This window comes from Mustelus asterias, chromosome 12, assembly GCF_964213995.1.
Source record: "Mustelus asterias chromosome 12, sMusAst1.hap1.1, whole genome shotgun sequence".
In the NCBI taxonomy this organism is placed as follows: Eukaryota; Metazoa; Chordata; class Chondrichthyes; order Carcharhiniformes; family Triakidae; genus Mustelus; species Mustelus asterias.
The window spans coordinates 34,184,191-34,202,645 of NC_135812.1; the positions used below are offsets into that span (position 1 = coordinate 34,184,191).

Genomic DNA, 18,455 nt, shown 5'->3' on the forward strand with positions numbered 1-18,455 from the left:
GGTGAAAAGATCTTACATTTATTGCAATCTTCTGGACATCACATTGAATTGAATTTGCAGTCATTTATTATGAAGGCTAATGAAGCAGCCAATTTGTTCAGAACCAATTATCACCATCAGCAGATGAATTTAAATAACTTGGATTCTATGGTTGTAATGATGGCAAAACTGTCAGTTTAACATATAATTATCCATATGAAAACATATCTGAAAATGTAGCATTTCTGGTTACTGTATTCATGGAGCACGATGTCCAGAAAGCCCAAAACTACTGTTGGACTGTAGTTGAGTTTTCTGCTTCAAGACTCACAAATAGGTCCATCAAGATTCTGAGTGAGGCCCACGGGACATTTTGTTGACTGTTGCCCACGCGCAGGGTTGCCACATTCCACTGGTTCCAAGGATGACTAAAGTGATGCACACATAAAGCAAGTACAAAGACCATAGAAAATGCGAAGTCTCACTCCAAACACTGCACCAGGGCTGGTAACACACATTGACTATTTTTATATTTACATCGAAGAATGATAAACTTTATCCCCTTTATCCAGTGCTCACCTTCCCTTACTGCATCACCACAGTTATGAAAGTTAGGCTGTAGCTCTAAGCACCATATCCTGAATCAAACGGGTTACTGTCCTTGAGAAAATCTGAATCCCCTGCATCTTCTTTGGATTCCGCTGATCCAGATTCACTTTTACCTCCTTTTGAGCCAGTTATTCCCTCCAAGCTTCCAGAAACTTCTGAAAATAATATTTAATATGTTAGTGTACACAACCCCCAAATCTGCTACGCACTGAAGCAAATGAACATGAAATACTGTAGCTGCTGGAAATCTGAAATAATCCAAACATATCTGGAAATTCTCTTTTTGTGTTTCCGGTAAGGATTCTAATCCATCACCCAGCTTCCCTGTCTCATCGACTCTGATAATTCTGATGAAAATGTTATTATTTTAATGTTTTTGAGGACATTGCATTGGTCTGTGGAAATGCTGTGTGTGTGTGTGTGTCTGTGTGTAACTAATTAAGCTGGGGACTGTGCATCTATGGAATTGAGATCATCAAAGGGACTAGGTGTGAAAAGCAAGCATTTGAAGTGAATGGGCCAAGTTGATGTCCTTCCAACACAAACATGACATTGGTAGAAATATGCACTTGGAGATAAGTGAGGATTTTGATTTTAGCTGTTGAATTTCAAAGGGAGCCAAGACAGGGTTTACAATTTAAGGAAAGGTCATAAGTAAATATTATTATGTTTTGTTTGACCCAAGATTGGGGGCAATAGAGCACATGAAAGATTTTTATATTTTGTAGACAGTTAAGTTCAGACAGATACTGCGAACAATGGTTTTAAAGATGAAAGAGGAAAAACATATTTAAGGAAAGGTTTGGGGGGAGTGACCATCTAAGATTCTGCAGTGTTCTCTAAGCTGGAACAGAACTGTGAAAAGGAGCAAAGTGAAGGAGTCTTCAGCCACCCTGAAGAGAAGCGTCCATTTGTTCCAGACAGCAGGGTTTTGTTTAAAGCCTTATATTTCCACTTTTGAGTGTCTTGAAAACCTGGATTCTTGATGAAAACATTTGATGGAAGGCAGCAATGTTTGAAAAATGATTTTAAAGCATGTCTCTTTTTGCGTGGAGTTTGGAAACACTGCGGCGACAATCATTTGGGGGACAATTTGAGAAAAAATCCATGGGAGGTTGATTGAAAGGCATCATCATTTGGTTTCAGAGTGGGGTGTATTTCTTGAAATCTGTGTATCTTTGTGAAGATCAGGGGGATCGAAGGAATATTGTATTATAATGTTCATATTTAATAAATGTATTTTTGTTGTTGAAAACCTATTAACAGTCTTGTGACTCTGTTCCTCCATATTTTCTAAAAGAAAATTACGATCTTCTGAGCCAGGATTCCATTCTGGGACCTTCCCGTCCAGTAATTGCACCAACAAGGATTGTAACAACAGTAGAGGAACAGAAATATATTTCCAAGTCGGGATGGTGTGTGACTTTGGAGGGGTGCTGTAACTTCGAGTCCTTCATTGATCCTGGGTTTGGAAGATGCTGTCAAAGGAGACTTGGCAAACTGTTGCAGTGCATCCTGTAGATGGTACACACTGCTACCATTAAGCGTTGGTGGTGAATGTTTAAGGTGGTCGTTGGGGTGCTGATCAAGTGGATTGTTTTGTCCTGGATGGTGTCAAGTTTCTTGAGTGTTATTTTAACCATGTTTATCCAAGCAAGTGGCGAGTATTCCATCACACTCCTTTGCAGATGATGGACAGACTCTAGGGAGTTAGGAGGTGAGTCACTAGCTGAGGAATTCCTAGCCTTTGTCCTGCTCTTGTAGCCACAGTATTTATATAGCTGGTTCAGTTAGGATTCTGGTCAATGGCAACCTCCAGGATACTTGTGGGAGGTTTACTGATTGTAATGTCATTCAACATGACAGCACGGTGGCACAGTGATTTGCACTGCTGCCTCACAGCGCCAGGGACCCGGGTTCAACTCTGTCTGTGTATAGTTTGCACATTCTCCCCGTGTCTGATTGGGTTTCCTCCGAGTGCTCTGGTACAGCTAGGTGGATCTTGGCTCTTACCTGTACAGCTAGATGGATGTTGGCTTTCACCTGTATAGTTAGGTTGCTTTAGACTCTTACCAGGACAGCTAGGTGGATTCAGGCTCTTACCTGTACAGCTAGGTGGATTTTGGCTCTTACCTGTACAGCTAGGTGGATTTTGGCTCTTACCTGTACAGCTAGGAGGTGCAGAGTTCCACTGTCTGCCACTCAGACATTTTATTTCATCCCTTCCCTCCAGTTTGAATCCGGATTTGCAGGTGTACCTGACCGAAGATTTACAGATTGAGAAATGGGCGTGAGCGACAATGGGAATAGGGCCACAGGGAGTCGCTGTAAAAATAATAAACAGAAGCTGTCAGGAGAGGGAGGTGTAGATGTATCGGAAATATTTAAGCAAGTGTCGGTAAAACATCAGTGTATTTCTTCTGCCCTCAGGGTATGAGCACGGCTTCTTTGTAATAAAAAACCCTGTTGCGTCCTTTAATCACCAGTTGTAAGAGATGCTGAAGTTAAGGAATTAATTCTTCCAATCTAAACACCTCAATGCTATAGCTTTAGGGATTTTATTTTACCAACACATTAGTTTATATAAATTTTCTTTCTTATTTACATGTTGAAAATTATATTGACTGTACAATATTCTCCATATAGTGCAAGTGTCTGCCTGAACCTGAACATCTGGACCCCCTCCCCCCCTGGGGCCTTTGCTAACCTGTGTGCCTCCGACTGGCGACTGGCTCTGTGTGCCAGGTGCATGTCGTGGCAAACCTGTTGTGATACATGTCGGTGTGAATGGACAGTCCAAGGTTGGGGGTGGTGGCTGGGAGGGTGGGGGGTGGAGGGGAGGGAATTGGATCAGGCATTAACACTGGATATGCATATGTAAGCAGTTGTATAGGTGGATCCGACTTTTAAAGTGGGGGAGGCGGGGACAATCAGATGGGAAAATCCCGCTGGTGTAAAAGCCATTTTGGACTTCCTAATCGAGTCTCCGCTCTCTTTGCCATTCCTGCCTGCTGAAAACAGGAGTGGAGGGTGGGTGGAATCCCCCCCTAAGTCCTGGAGCATTCTGCCCATTATGTGGGAAATACATAAATAAATAATGTATTCAGATATGAGAAGATTCCTTTAATAGTTAAAATAGTTTAGTATGTCAATTTATCTTGGTTGAGAATAAAGTGATTAAATTAGCCCAGCTATTCCGATATATTCCTTTCCAGAAAGCATCCTTTCTGGATGTATCACGGCTTAGAACAACAAAGAAAAGTACCCGGTAAGGTTGAGTGGTCCCGGAACAGGGAGGGTAGGGAAGCCTTGGGAGGATGTGAGTGAGGTCATCGAAGTCTCAGCGGAGAGGCCAGAGAGGGATATCTGGAGGCCAGTGGATCTTAAGTGGGGCGGAGGGGAGCAATGCCCAACTTCAGAAGTGGACTTCTGTTGGCGGTGCTTCCCCCTTTCCACCTGAGATGTACCATTGTTGTATTTTGACCTTCCCCCAAAGAGGTTCAATCTTCCCGCCAACCTACAAGTTGAGGCTGGGCAGGAAACAGCCATTAATTGGGCAAGGGTGAGCTTCTTGTCTGAGGCTGTGACCATCCCAATGTAAATGCACTGTGTGGTTGGGACGAGCAGGAACCTGGAGGGAATCCTGTCACTTCAAATTCACGCCCCCCCTTCTCCTCACCTAAAAGTGGAGGAGCGTAAAATTCTGCCCAGTGACTTTTCAACTCATTCTCACCACCTTCCTGCACCATCACTCACATGTTCAGTTTTAGGACAAACATAACGAAACCGAATATCTTACATCAGAATCCTAGGGAAGGCCCAACAGAATCATACCATTAGTCTTCTCTTTCCAGGCACTCAGATCTACGCGTGAAATGTGATTGCATCCGACATATCCTTCTGGGTACAACCTGTACCTAAACACATCCTGAGGGAGTTCTTTGATCCTGGTGTTATCGCAGATTAACTTGGAGAATGAGATTTGCCAAAGGGCCTGCTGCTGGCTGGCAGTAAAAACCCCCTCATTTTCCCACCAGAATCTAAAGCACAAAGAGCAAGACAAATGATTATTCAGCAGGGTGGTTTACATTCATCTCTCAACCAGTCCCAACAAAAAAGGTAACTGGACATTATTGCTTGAGGCACTTCACTGGGCAAAATCGCCAATTCAACAACAGTAGCTATACGATGTAACTCGTCTATGAGAAGTATATCTGAGAAACATGGAAGGTAATATGTCAATTAAACATCTCTCTTGCTCTTTTCTTGCGGCTAATACCTACTAGCAATGATGGTCAATGACAACTAACCTCAGCTACCATTAATGCATGAGCTGAAAAGACATTGGGACTTTCCAATCTTGTCATACTGCGATTCCCCACGGAGATTTGGGGGCTCAGTTATAAGTCCATTGACTTTAGACTGGACCAGTCAAGCCTGGTAGTGGGTGGGGCTGGAACATTCTGCCCATTATGTGGGAATTACATAAATAAATAATGTATTCAGATATGAGAAGATTCCTTTAATAGTTAAAATAGTTTAGTATGTCAATTTATCTTGGTTGAGAATAAGGTGATTAAATTAGTCCAGCTATTTTGATATATTCCTTTCCAGAAAGCATCCTTTCTGGATGTATCGTGGCTTAGAACAACAAAGAAAAGTACAGCAGAGGAACAAGCCCTTTGGCCCTCCAAGCCTGTGCCGATCATGATGCCCTAACTAAACTAAAGAGAAAACCTTCTACCCTTACTCGTTCCATATCTGTTAGAGGGATTTAGGATGATCTGTTACTAAAAAGACTAATAAATCAGGGTAGATTAATTTAGAAATAAATATAGTGTCGGAAAAGCACAAAATGCCAGGAGTTACAAAGGTACTGTTTTGCATAGAAACACCATGTGTTTTACATATTCTGTATTAAAATGTACACCTTGGCCAACTACAGACTGCCCCAAGGCATAATGGGATAAAAGCTGAGTAAGATGAGCCACATTCTTTAAGAACAATACAGCCACACAGCACAGTTTTTATCAGGATGGGTTATAGACAGTGCAAGCTTCCCAGACAGTAGAATGACTAAAATAACACAATTCTTCCTGATAAAGGCAGTGGAAAGAGAACTCTTGAACTCGGTGAACTTACGTAGTGAGTTGCTAAGAGACAGTGGGAAATAACTTTCCGGTATAATGTAGTGGTTTGCCAGGAGACAGTGGGCGAAATGTCTGGACTTTATGGACCTATGTATTTTCATGTTGCCAGAAGGTGGAATGTTATTGGTCAAGGTAAATGACTTATACTAAAATGATTGGCTCATTGGGTTAGGATGGCCAGAAGAGGCGGGCGAATGATTTCTAATTGTACTACTGATAGAAATGTAATTTAGAATTGCTTGGGCCACCCCAAACTATTCTCCCGCATGTGAGGACCAAACCAGGGCAATAAAGTACGCCTTCAAACAGAATTACTGTCCCTGTGAGTTTATTGTATTTGCTAAGCTGTAATTAATAAAGGGAAAGCTCTCACATGAAATCCAGCAGAATACATAGGTCTCTGAAAAACTCCGACAGTATCCCTCTATTCACTCCCTATTCATGTACCCATCCAGATGCCTCTTAAATATTGCTAATGTGCCTGCTTCCACCACCCCCTCTGGCAGCACTTCCAGGCACCCACCACTCTCTGCGTGAAAAACCTCCCCCAACACATCTCCATTAAACTTCCTCCCTCTCACTTTGAATCTCTGACACTTTGTAATTGAAAGCTTAGTATGACCAAGACAGCAAGAAACTACAAAGGGTTGTGAAGGTAGCCCAATCCATCTTGCAAACCAGCCTCCCATCCATTGACTCCGTCTACACTTCCCGCTGCCTTGGAAAAGCAGCCAGCATAATCAAGGACCCCATGCACCCCGGACATACTCTCTTCCACCTTCTTTCATCAGGAAAAAGATACAAAAGTCTGAGGTCATGTACCAACCGACTCAAGAACAGCTTCTTCCCTGCTGCTGTCAGACTTTTGAATGGACCTACCTCTTACTAAATTGATCTTTCTCTACAGCCTAGGTATGACTGTAACACTATATTCTGCACCCTCTCCTTTCCTTCTCCCTTATGTAGCCTATGAACAGTATGTTTTGTCTGTATAGCACGCAAGAAACAATACCTTTCACTGTATCCCAATACATGTGACAATAATAAATCAAATCACATCAAATGTTCCTCTATTAAGTTTGGTGTGAGCATGCAGGGTCAGTAACAAACTCAGCTAGGGCCTGAATATGCGAGATTCTGTTCACAGGGACTGTGAGGGTTGGAATTCCAGCTACCACAATAAGGCCTTAGTGCATCAAGCAGGCAGAGCTGGACGAAGGGATTCCTAAGTCAGGAGTTTACATTCCTCAACTGTCAGGTGGGACCTGGATCAGTGCAGATACACTACTTGTCCAAAGCTTATGGGAGTAAGTCCAGGTGAGCCTCAGGCCTGACCAGGGGCCTGCGTATATCACTGGTTGGGTAAAATACATTTTTCACCATAGTGTTTTTTTTTTTAACCATTCCCATGACACAGCGATCATGAGACACAGCTTTCTGATCCCAGAGAGAATGGAGAGGAGAAGCTGACATTTTCCTCAGGTCAACAGTCATTTGCTTGCATTTCTGCCATCTTTGCATGTCATAGTGTCGTACAGAGCAGAAAAGGCCCTTCAACCCAGTGAGTCTGCACCGATGACAACTACCACTAAAGTTTGCGATAATCCCATTTTCCAGCACTTGTCCCATATCATTGAATTTTATAATGATTCAAGTGCTTGTCCAAGTATTTTTTAAAGATTGTAAGGTTGGGATATTGCAAATATTCAGTAACACTATAAGGCATATGGGTTAAACATCAAATGATAATTGTGGTGGAAATAATTATGGAAATGACACAAATTCTGGAAGATAAAGTTGAAAGGTTGTTCTAAAAGTTTATTGGTGCAAGGGAGCTGGAGATAGTGGTGCTGGAGGTCGTGATGAGTGAGGTGAGTATTGGAGGAGATCGAAGGGTAGATGCTAGATTTTTGTTCCATGTTTTTATTTATAACTGAGAAGCAGAATTTAGACTTTTGGAGGCAAATCTGTTGAAGGAAGAAAACAATAATGTGATATACAAATGGGTCACCTTGACACTCTCAATACTTCTGTTACCTGTCTCCATCTCTCAGGTTCTTGAATTGCTGCCCTATCAAGCAGGCAAACAAAGGGCCTACCCTGCCGCCTTCCATGAAGGGTTCGGAGATCCCCCCCACCCACACATCGATGTTGTCTGGAGTTCCATACAAGTTGAGGAGATTCGTTGCTAGGTCCATACTGTTCAGGACGAGAGAAAGATCCAAAATATTTTGGGGCTCAGAAAGTCGACAGAACCTTCGCCAAGCATTGTAACCTAGATTCAGAATGGGGAAATGGGGGTTACTTTTCTGTTTATGAGTTACGGTAAACAAAATGATAAAGTTAGCACAAGAAAAACATTTTAAAGTCTGCAGTTTGAGGGTTTCATAATTTTCAAATTGAGCCTATTTATCATAGAATCCCTATAGGCAGAAGGAAATCATTCGGACCATTGAGTCTGCACCAACCACAATCCCACCCAGGTCCTATTCCTGTAACCCCACCTATTTACCCTGCTAATCTCCCTGATACTAGTGTCAATTTAGCATGGCCAATCCACCTCACCTGCGCATCTTTGGAGTGTGGGAGGAAACCGGAGCACCTGGAGGAAACCCACAGATACGGGCAGAGTGTGCAAATTCCACAGACAGTGACGAAGCCAGAATTGAACCCGGGTCCCTGGCGCTGTGAGACAGCAGTGCTAACCACTGTGCCACCCCTATTTAATCTAGTTCTTAGTGTGATACATGAGCTAATTCACCAAATATAGACTGTCTTCGTAGGAATCAACAATCAGAATGTGCAACAGGGCAATAAAATTACAACCAACTACACTTGAGACTAAAAGAGCTGAATGAGTGATTCAGACTGCAGATTATCTGTTACCTGGAAGCCCATGGTCTCGGGAGCGCTGTATGTTGATGGCAGACAGGTCCAAGCCTATATGATTCTGTGTGGCAAACAGCTTCTCACGCAGTTCATCTGGCATCATGGAGCTTTGGGTCTGCAGTTTGCAAGGGTAACCAAGCAAGCCCCGACAGATTGGATCAACTCCACCTAAACAATGAAATGCTTCTTTTTCAATGTTATTTCATTCTTGATTTTTCTTTGCAGTCGAATGATTGCACGTTTGTGTGTGTTTCTCATACTTGACATCTTAGTAACTCTCCGCTGTAAGCTATGGCTTGATGAAGTAGTGCAATAGTTCAGAGACATAGAGAGGGTGGATAGTCAGAGGCTTTTCCCCAGGGCGGAAGTGTCAATTACAAGGGGGCACAGGTTCAAGGCAAGAGGGGGAAAGTTTAAGGGAGATGTGCGGGTGAAGGTTTTCACGCAGAGAGTGGTGGGTGCCTGGAAGGCATTGCCAGAGGAGGTGGAAACAGGCACATTAGCAACTTTTAAGAGGCATCTGGATGGTTACGTGAATAGGGAGGGAATGGAAAGATATGGACCAAGTAAGGGCAGAAGGTTTTTTTAGTTTAGTTAGGGCATCATGATTGGCACTGCCTTGGAGGGCCAAAGCGCCCTTTCCTGTGCAGTACTTTTCTTTGTTCTTTGTTCTAATACTAACCAGAATTACTACTCAGACCTGACCTGTGCTATGTCTGACTTGGGACAGCTTGATGGGTCACTGCAGATTCACTGCACGTTACTTTACACATGAAACAAATGTGTGGAGTAAAAAAGGGAGTAACACTTAAGAGATAAAGATAAAATAAACAAACACAAGTGACTAGTGAGAGGGAGAATAGATACCTCTATCATTCTATTGATTTTAGTGGGATGAAAATGGGGTAGATCGTACAATGGATGGGTGTTCCAGTCTATCAGATTACTGTCAAGGTGATGAAGATTTAAAAAAACTACCCCCAATGAGTTACTGTATTAAGCAGAGAACGGCCGGTCCTGATTCAGTGTGGATAAATGGGAGGTGATATGATCTGGAATGATTCAAGCAAGAATGTATACTCACAGACTCAATGGAAGGACATTGAAGAGCATGGATGAATATAGCATAACAGGCAGTAAAATTTAATTCCCTGAAGGTGAGTGGAGGTCACAAGAGCCGTAAACAAAATCTGTCTGCATTTTGGGCTTTGATAATTACGTGCATAGAATTCAAGAGGAAAGAAGTGAATTATACATTTGCACAAAGGATTGGGTATTAATACTATGGGGAGAGGGGAAACGTGGGAAAGGGGAAACATGGCGAGAGGGGAAATGTGGGAGAGGAGAAACGTGGAAAAGGGGAAACATGGCGAGAGGGGAAATGTGGGAGAGGGGAAACGTGGGAAAGGGGAAACATGGGAGAGGGGAAACATGGGAGAGGGGAAACGTGGGAGAGGGGAAACATGGGAGAGGGGAAACGTTGGAGAGGGGAAACATGGGGAGAGGGGAAACATGGGGAGAGGAGAAACATGGGAGAGGGGAAATGTGGGGAGAGGGGAAACATGGGAGTGGGGAAACGTGGGAGAGGGGAAACATGGGAGAGGGGAAACATAGGAGAGGGGAAACGTGGGAGAGGGGAAATGTGGGGAGAGGGGAAACATGGGAGAGGGGAAACATGGGAGAGGGGAAACATGGGAGAGGGGAAACTTGGGGAGAGGAAAAGCAGGGTAGGAACTTCAATACCTTAGAGAGGGTCTCTGATGGGCATCCATTGACCACACTCAAGCAGGTCAACTGCTACTGCCACTGGTAAATACCCATGGAATCAGATAGATGGTGGGCATGGCAACACTGCCATGGTGTCTGTGGTATTCAACTATTAATGTTCAATTATGTGTGTCACACAACAGTGCCGAGAGACTCCAGATTCATTTCTGATCCTAGACTTTCCTACACTCATTTCCATTTCATTCTCTACTGACTGATGAGTATTTAACATAACAGTGTGAAGAAAACTTTATCTTGTATCTAATGTGTGCTCTATCTGAGTGCTTGATGAGCCTATATAGAAGCAGTTAGCATCCTGTGCCTAACACTCATTGAAGCGGCCTGAGAGAGCTACATATTAATTCTGGAAGCTAAAATTGGAACATTGTTCTATATTCCAGCAACACCATTAAGCACAAGAGTGCATCAATATTTGAAATTGGTTATTTATTCACAGTCGGCAAGGCTGATGTTTACAGGGAATGATAATGCTGAGTACCTTCCTCAATTAAATTCCATGGAGCAAAGAAGGTGTAGTGCAGGGGCATGCTGGAATACTTTGAGTCCTCCTGGTATTTTTCATTATAACGTTTCAGCATTGGCTGGATTGTGACATGCCCAAAGCGCATAGCGGCTGTAGCAAAGACATTGGAGAGTCTGGGATCAACCAACTCATTGTAGCCTTGGTATTGAGAGAGGTATTTCTCTGTTGCATCCTTACCAATTATGAAGGGAACATAGTCCCTGTAAGTTATAATCTGTCAGAGAGAAGTGAGAAAGTAATTATTAATCAATTGTAAATGATGGTCAAATTATTTTTATCATTGATGTAGTCGCTATGCATCCATTCTCTCTAATTTCTCTCCCACAATTTTTCTTATTGTCTTCCTCATTGTAATCCCATAATCCCATGCTCTCAAATAGGAGGCTCACTCCGGGGAGCATCGGATACTCGACCATATCATTAAAACCCTAATTTTTGACCCATATTATAGCTGGAAGTAGAGGATCATGGAATTACAGAGAATTTCTCACCACCTCTCTCAGTTTTACAGCCTTCTTCAAATTACCCTCCCGAGCTACAGTTTCAGGCCGAACTAGACTCAGCAACATCAGTGACCTAACAAGATTACTCTCCAGGTGGAATAAGCCTCAATTCTCCAGGTGCATGCCTGGTGCCCTTCATGAATATATACACAATACTGTTCAGTGTAGCCTTCGTCTCTCAGGATCCACCAAGGGTGAGTGCAGACATGGTGGATTGCCTCACTTTCTGTGAGCAAATTGAAGGGGAAATCCAACCAAGTCTGAACATGCTGGAGAGATCAGCAAGACGAGAGGCAGAAGGAATAATTTTCACCTTCATCACTCAGGCCATACTGACAGAAGGGATACATTGCTTGTGTGTTAGAGAACCAACTTTCCATGTCCATTGATATGGGTGAGAAATCTGCTCCACCAATTCACTGCCCAAGAGATGAAGGTAAAACAAAAATCCTTTCTCCCGCACGTACAGACAAATAAATAGAAAGAAATAGAAATGTATGAAGAGAGATCGAAGAAAAGAGAGAAAGAAAAGCTCACTAAAACAGAGATACATATATACAGTGGTTCTGTATGCATGGAGTCTCACACACAAACACAAAGATGACCCATCAACGTAGTAAATGCTAGATGAAAAATAACCAAGTCTATCTATTTTGCCTTCTACCGTCCGGGGAGTAAGGATTCAGTGATAATGGAGATGTTAATGAATTAAATTAATCAATCTCCATCAATTAGTCTAAAACATTCCCCGATCTGACTTGGAGAAAACCTCGCCGTGAAGAGCTTTGAGAACCATAGGTCCAAAAACCTCATGCGGGATTTTCCGACCCTTCTCACCAGCGGGATCTTCCGGTCCCGCCATAGGTGTCCACCTACCATCCCCCCTCCCCCCCTCCACGGGCGGGTTCCCTGTGGTGGGGTGGGAAAGCCATAGACCTTGGTGGGACCAAGAGATCTCGCCGGAGGCCAATGGCGAGCCGCCTCTGCCACTGGAAATCATCCCACAGGGAGACGGGAAAACCCCGATCCTCCGCTTCGATTTGAAGTCTGTTCCATTTTTTTCTCTACCTGTTGAAACGCTCCGATGATTTTCCTCGCCTCCTGGTAGATTGTTTCTCCGCTCCAGTGTGGGTTCAGTTTCTTCAGCTCTCTCGCTATGTGATTGTGTTCCCGTAGAAATAGTGTGTGAAAACAGAGCAGCCCCAGGTTTTCATTTGCACGGTCATCACCTGTGTAAACAGGAAGAGTACACTATTTACAACAAGATAGAAACGTGCACAGAATAATATGGGTTGATCTCGTATTATGAACAACCCCCGAAGATCCAGATTGGTGAATAAGTCAAGTGCTACAATGGGGAGGTGATGGTGTAGTGATAATGTCACTGGACTGGTAAGCCTAAGGCCCAGGCTAATATTCTGGTGACATTTAAATTTAAGTAATAAAATCTGGAATATTGAGCTAGTCTCAGTAATGGTGCCATGAAACTATATTTGATTGTCATAAAAACACATCTGGCTCACTAATAAATCTGTCATCTGTACCTGGTCTCTCTTACATGTAACTCCAGACACACAGAAATGTGATTGACTCTCAACCGCCCTCTGAAATTGCCTAGCAAACCACTCAGTTGAAGGGTAAGTAGTGACGGGCAACAAATACTGACCTAGTCAGTGACATGCACATCCTGGAAGAGAATAAAGAAAAAAGAATGCAGCTGATAGACTGAGTGGTGCAGTGTGTTGGCACACAACTTCATACTTTGGAGACTGCTGTTAAAATGTAACTTTGACTGACAAGATGACATTTTCCTTGCAGCAATAACTCTAAATGGATACTATGTGAAATTGGTTTGGATCACATCAACCCATATCCCACAAAGATTTGTGTTGCAGCCTCAATTATTCACCTAATTTATTAACTATTTAGATGGTGGCTTAGAAAGAATTTGCTGATGACACAATGATAGGCAGCTTTGCAAGCTGTGTAGGTTGAGACATTAAGAGGGATATTGATAGATGAAGCGAATGGTTAAGGGATTTCACTGGAGGCAAATGTGAGAACATCTACTTAGGACCTAACTAGATAGGCAGATGGTGAACAGTTAGAAAGAGTGGAGGTCTGATGAGACTTGAGGATCCAGGTACATGAATCAATAAAATATCATGAACAGGTACAGAAAACAATTTAAAAGGCCTTTATATCTAAAACACCAAATACAAGGGAGTAGAAGGCTTGCCTCAGCTGTATAAAGATGTAGTTAGACCAGACATTGAGTGCTGAGAGCAGTTCTGGGCACCACATCTTAGGAAAAAAATATTGGCCTTGAAGGAGTGCAGCATAGGTTTATCAGAATTATACCTGGACACTAAAGGTTATATTATGAGGAGCAATTGTCCAATTAATGTTGTATTCCCTGTAATTTAGAACATTAAGGGGTAATTAGATTGACATTTTTAACTCATTAAGGGGAACAGAGAAAACTATTTCTGCTGTTTGGTGTTGCAATATTACTTTAATATAGGTAACTGCAGTATTCTGTTAAGCATCTGTTTATAACTAAAATATATATTGAGGTGGCACAGTAGCACAGTGGTATAACTGCTTCACAGCGCCAGGGACCCGGGTTCAATTCCCGGCTTGGGTCACTGTCTGTGTGGAGTTTGCACATACTCCCCGTGTCTGCGTGGGTTTCCTCCGGGTGCTCCGGTTTCCTCCCACATTCAGAAAGATGTGCTAGTTCAGTGCTTTGACCCGAACAGGCATCAGACTGTGACGACTAGGGGAATTTCACAGTAACTTCAGTGTAGTGCTAATGTAACCCATACTTGTGACTAATAAATAAACTTTATTTTTACTTTATAATGGCCAGAAATTTACCACCCCATCTGCCAGGAGAATTGGAGCAGGTGAGGGGCGGACCATGGAAAGGTTTGTTGACTTCGGGCAGGATTTTACGGTTTTGGGATGAGCAAGACCGTAAAATTCCACCCATTATCACCACAGGAAGTGATGCAAGGCAATGTATGACACAGCAGCAGGATCAATGTTAGATTGCCTGATAGTATGTATATGCAGAGCTCTCCTGTCAATCTGTATGTAGTCTAATGGTCATCAATGAAGAACCCAAGCATTCATCAATGTGTAATTGGTAGATTTGTGTTAGATGCCGGTAACACAACAGTTGGACAGTCTAAGATTAAGGGACATTGTCTGGAAATTTGAGCCAAATATTTCAGGAGTGAAATTAGAAAACACTTCTACATACAACGGGCGGTAATAGTTTAAAAGTCTCTTTGGCAAATGATAACTGATACTAGATCAATATTAATTTTAAAACTGAGCCTGATAGACTTTTATTAACTGAGTATTATGGAATATAGGACAAATCTCATTGAATGGTGGAATAGGCTTGAAGGTTAAATAGCCTACTCTTGTTAATGGTCCAAATCCTTTGCTCTCCAGATTGTCAGAGACGTGCATTGGGACCCTGTGGAAGTCCTGATGTGCTGAACTACATGGGCTTTGTGCAAGAAGCTTCAACTTCTGATGGTCAATTCCCCTGCTGCCTGTGTCCCTCCATGAATGTCTCCAAATCTGAGCTTGAGTCTGAGACTTTGGGCAGTTCTGATTTGCTTCCATAAGCTCATAGGAACAGGAGTTGGCCATTTGGCCCTTCAAGCCTACTCCGCCATTCAGTAAAATCATGGCTAACCTGGTTGTGGTCTCAACTCCATCTTCCTGTTTGCCCCCATAGGCCTTGGCTCTCTTGTCTAATAAAACTCTATCCAACTCAGCCTTGAATAAATTTAAAAATACAGCCTTCACTGCTGTCTGAGAAAGAGAATTCCATTGTGGAAAGCCCTCCCACTTAACCTGTCTATATACCTTTACAGTCTCTCTCTTTACAACTTACTTTCTTACCTATCTTGATGTCATATGCAAATTTAGTTACCATGTTTTTGGTCCCTTCATACAAACCATTGATACAAACTATAAATAGCTGAGGACTGAGCACTGATCCCTGTGGCACTCCATTATTTACAGCTTGCCAATCCAAGAAAGACCCATTTATCCCTACTCTCTGCTTCCTGTTAGTTAACCAATCTATCCAATTTATCCCCTACACCTTATCTTGTATAATAACCTTATCAAACCTTTTAGAAATCTGAATACATCACATCTACCAGTTCCCTTTTATCCACATTGAATGTTACTTTGTCAAAATCTCCAATAGATTAGTTAAAAAACACAATTTCCCGTTCTCCGAGCCATGGTGGCTCTGCCTGATCACATTGCCATAACCTCCTTAATAATAGATTCTGGAACTTAGTCCGTAGCAGATGATAAGCTAACTGGCCTATAGGTTCCTGGGTCACTATCCTGAATCCTTTCTTGAAAAAATGTCTGACATTAGCTATTTTCCAACTTACTGGGCCTGAATTTTCAGGATGGTAAGCGCTCGGCACCTGTCATCCTGAGGGTCAGTGGGAAATGCCTCCCCGCCAACTCTGACAGGCCCGCTGCCATGTTATACTCAATTGAATGTTGATTGGCAGCAAGCATGACATCTGTACACCCTTGAGGAGCTGTCAGATAATCAAATGGCCGACAGCTCTCCAGCCCTTCAAGTACAGCACTGCAGTGGCTGGAATAGGTACCCCACTTCAGGTCAGTACCAGGGGTCCTGGGGAGGGGAGGGATGAGGCTGCCCTGAGGTGTCGCGCGGGAGCGATCTCGGAGCTGGGGACAGAGGGAAGGTCAGAGATCCCAGGATCCTGGAGGGGAGGGTGCCACCACTCTGAAGGGTCCGTCCAATTGAGGCACTCTCCCCTTTCCCAACCTCCTTCCTGCCCAAGATTGAGGGTAAAAACCTTTTCTGTTTCCACCATCAGACATCGGGATTGAAAATTAAGGCTGGGCCAGAAATGGCCATTCAGTGGTCACCTAAGGTCCTTAATAGTGGCATGGGTGACCTTCTGGTCCGAGATCCTGCTCACCCCACTGTACAATCACATCCAGGTCGGGGCAGGCAGGATCCCAGAGGGAATCTCATCCACAGAATTTTAAGCTACCTCCTGCCTCAGAACCTGCCAGGGGTGGGGTTGGGGAGTTGGTTGGGGTGGGAGGGCTCGGAGGGCGGGTTGTGTGGAGCATAAAATTCTGACCCTGGGATTGTCCCTGAGAAATTTTGGAAGATTATAGATTCTAACCAATGCATCCAGTATCTGTGCTGCTACTTCTTTATGACCTAAGGATGCAGGTCATCTGGTCCTGGTAATGTATCAGCCTTTAGAGCTAATAGTTTTCCTGGCACCTCATTCCCCCGTGATGACAATTGTTTTATGTTCATCCTTCTCTACTGCCTCTTGATTGTCGTGTACCTCTGGGAAATTTTCTAAGTATTCTACCATGAAGACAGACACAAAATACGTGTTCAATGCTTCCGGCATTTCTCTGCTTTCCATTGTCAATCCCAAGACTCACTCTCTACAGGACGAATACCAGCTTTAATTACCTGAATAGTTAACCAGAAAATGTTAGACAGAAAAACCCTCGTCCAACTCTTGGGTAGCACCAGAACCGACCCCCCCCCCCCCCCCCCCCCCCCCCCGAGTCACTCCCTATGAACCCCTGACTACCCCACTGGCTCTCCTGATTACCCTTGGACCCCAATTACCCCTGCAAGAATTCAGCCACCACCTCACCCACCTGCCACCTCACCCACCTGCCACCTCACCCATTCATCCACTCACCCATTCATCCACTCACCCATTCAGCCATTTAATAACATTCAGATTGGACCTTTAAGCTCACCACATGACAGCTATTGCCATAAAAAAAAGGGGCCATATCCTGTCTTCGCCCTGGGCTCAGATACACTGTGCTATTAGGTGCTTTTCATACCACATCACCAACCAATGATTTCTTACCAGCTAACATACAGGGAACGCTTACTCCAGAGCAAGATGAGCTGTTGTGGGTCACGGCACAAGAGTTCTTCTGCCTGTGGTTTTTGAAAGGCAGGTATTTCAGATTGTTGTCTAAAAAGGTGGGATTGACCATCAACAGGCCCTGGTCATTGGTGAGATCTCTGAGTTTCTTTGCCTGGCTCTCTGTATTGCCGTAAATACTGCTGGCATCAATGAACGATGTCTGCATGTTGATCTGCTGGCACGCACTCAGGCCCTGAAACACTGAGTGGCACACGAGAGCTGATCGGATGAATGGCATGCACTGATGGGCATCTGTAATCTGTGTGTCGTCATCAGGTACCTGTGGATGGAAGGTCAGGGCAGTGATGGAAGCAGCTATTCATAGGCCCACAGTGCGAGACGACCCTGCTCAGTCGGTGAGCATGGAAAACCAATAGTTCTCTTGTTTTCCAAAGAGGTTTTTGCCATAAAATACATCAAGATTTCTTTGCTCTTTAATTGCCAGAAGAATGTGCCAAATGACTTGAGGACCTGTCCGTTTTATAAAGGCAGATCTGGGGGAGCGATTCTCCCAAAAAAATTCCATATGCCAAATTTGCATGAGGACTGAAGTAACTCCCACTGATTTTTTTAGCGTGATTTTCAGAATGCATCTCCAACACTCTGAGCACTCCAGAGTACCTGAACATCAATGGCTCTTAAAATCAGTATTCCCGCTGGAGAGGCTGGCAGCAAAGCGCTGAGCGGGCCACTGTCAGAGCGGAGATTGGCGCATGTGCAGTTGCCCTGCACTGTGGGCCTCCTGATCGCTGGCCAGCCCCGTGTGCCCCCATTTCAGCCCTTGCCGAACCCTCCTATCGCTAGCCTCCCGGAACTATCTGGGCCAGCCTCGATGTCTCCATGGCCTCTGTTCCCTCCAGCGGGGTCGGCCTCCAGTTCCACGTTCGTGGGGAGCTGTTGTAAACCCTGCTGGAATGAACCACTCCTGGGCTGGGGGGATGGGGCGGAGATGCTAGTGGGCCCGGAGACTTCAGTCCCGGGCCCCCTAATGAAATTTAAATCCAAATTTAAATATTTA

At 43.8% G+C, this 18,455-nt stretch overlaps 1 protein-coding gene across 2 annotated transcripts in view; it reads right to left on the bottom strand.

Annotated features, from left to right (window-relative positions):
- Positions 1 to 18,455, bottom strand: part of LOC144501364 (eosinophil peroxidase-like) — a 57,461-nt gene continuing 39,006 nt past the window's right edge. For both annotated transcript variants that reach the window (XM_078225017.1, XM_078225018.1), the window contains exons 8-15: positions 17,375 to 17,717; positions 12,510 to 12,670; positions 10,894 to 11,152; positions 8,625 to 8,795; positions 7,776 to 8,013; positions 4,423 to 4,628; positions 2,752 to 2,913; positions 1 to 743 (exon numbers count right to left, since the gene is read on the bottom strand). In XM_078225017.1, coding sequence (XP_078081143.1) covers positions 604 to 743; positions 2,752 to 2,913; positions 4,423 to 4,628; positions 7,776 to 8,013; positions 8,625 to 8,795; positions 10,894 to 11,152; positions 12,510 to 12,670; positions 17,375 to 17,717 — 1,680 coding nt within the window. In that variant the 3' untranslated portion in view covers positions 1 to 603. The remainder of the gene's footprint in view (positions 744 to 2,751; positions 2,914 to 4,422; positions 4,629 to 7,775; positions 8,014 to 8,624; positions 8,796 to 10,893; positions 11,153 to 12,509; positions 12,671 to 17,374; positions 17,718 to 18,455) is intronic.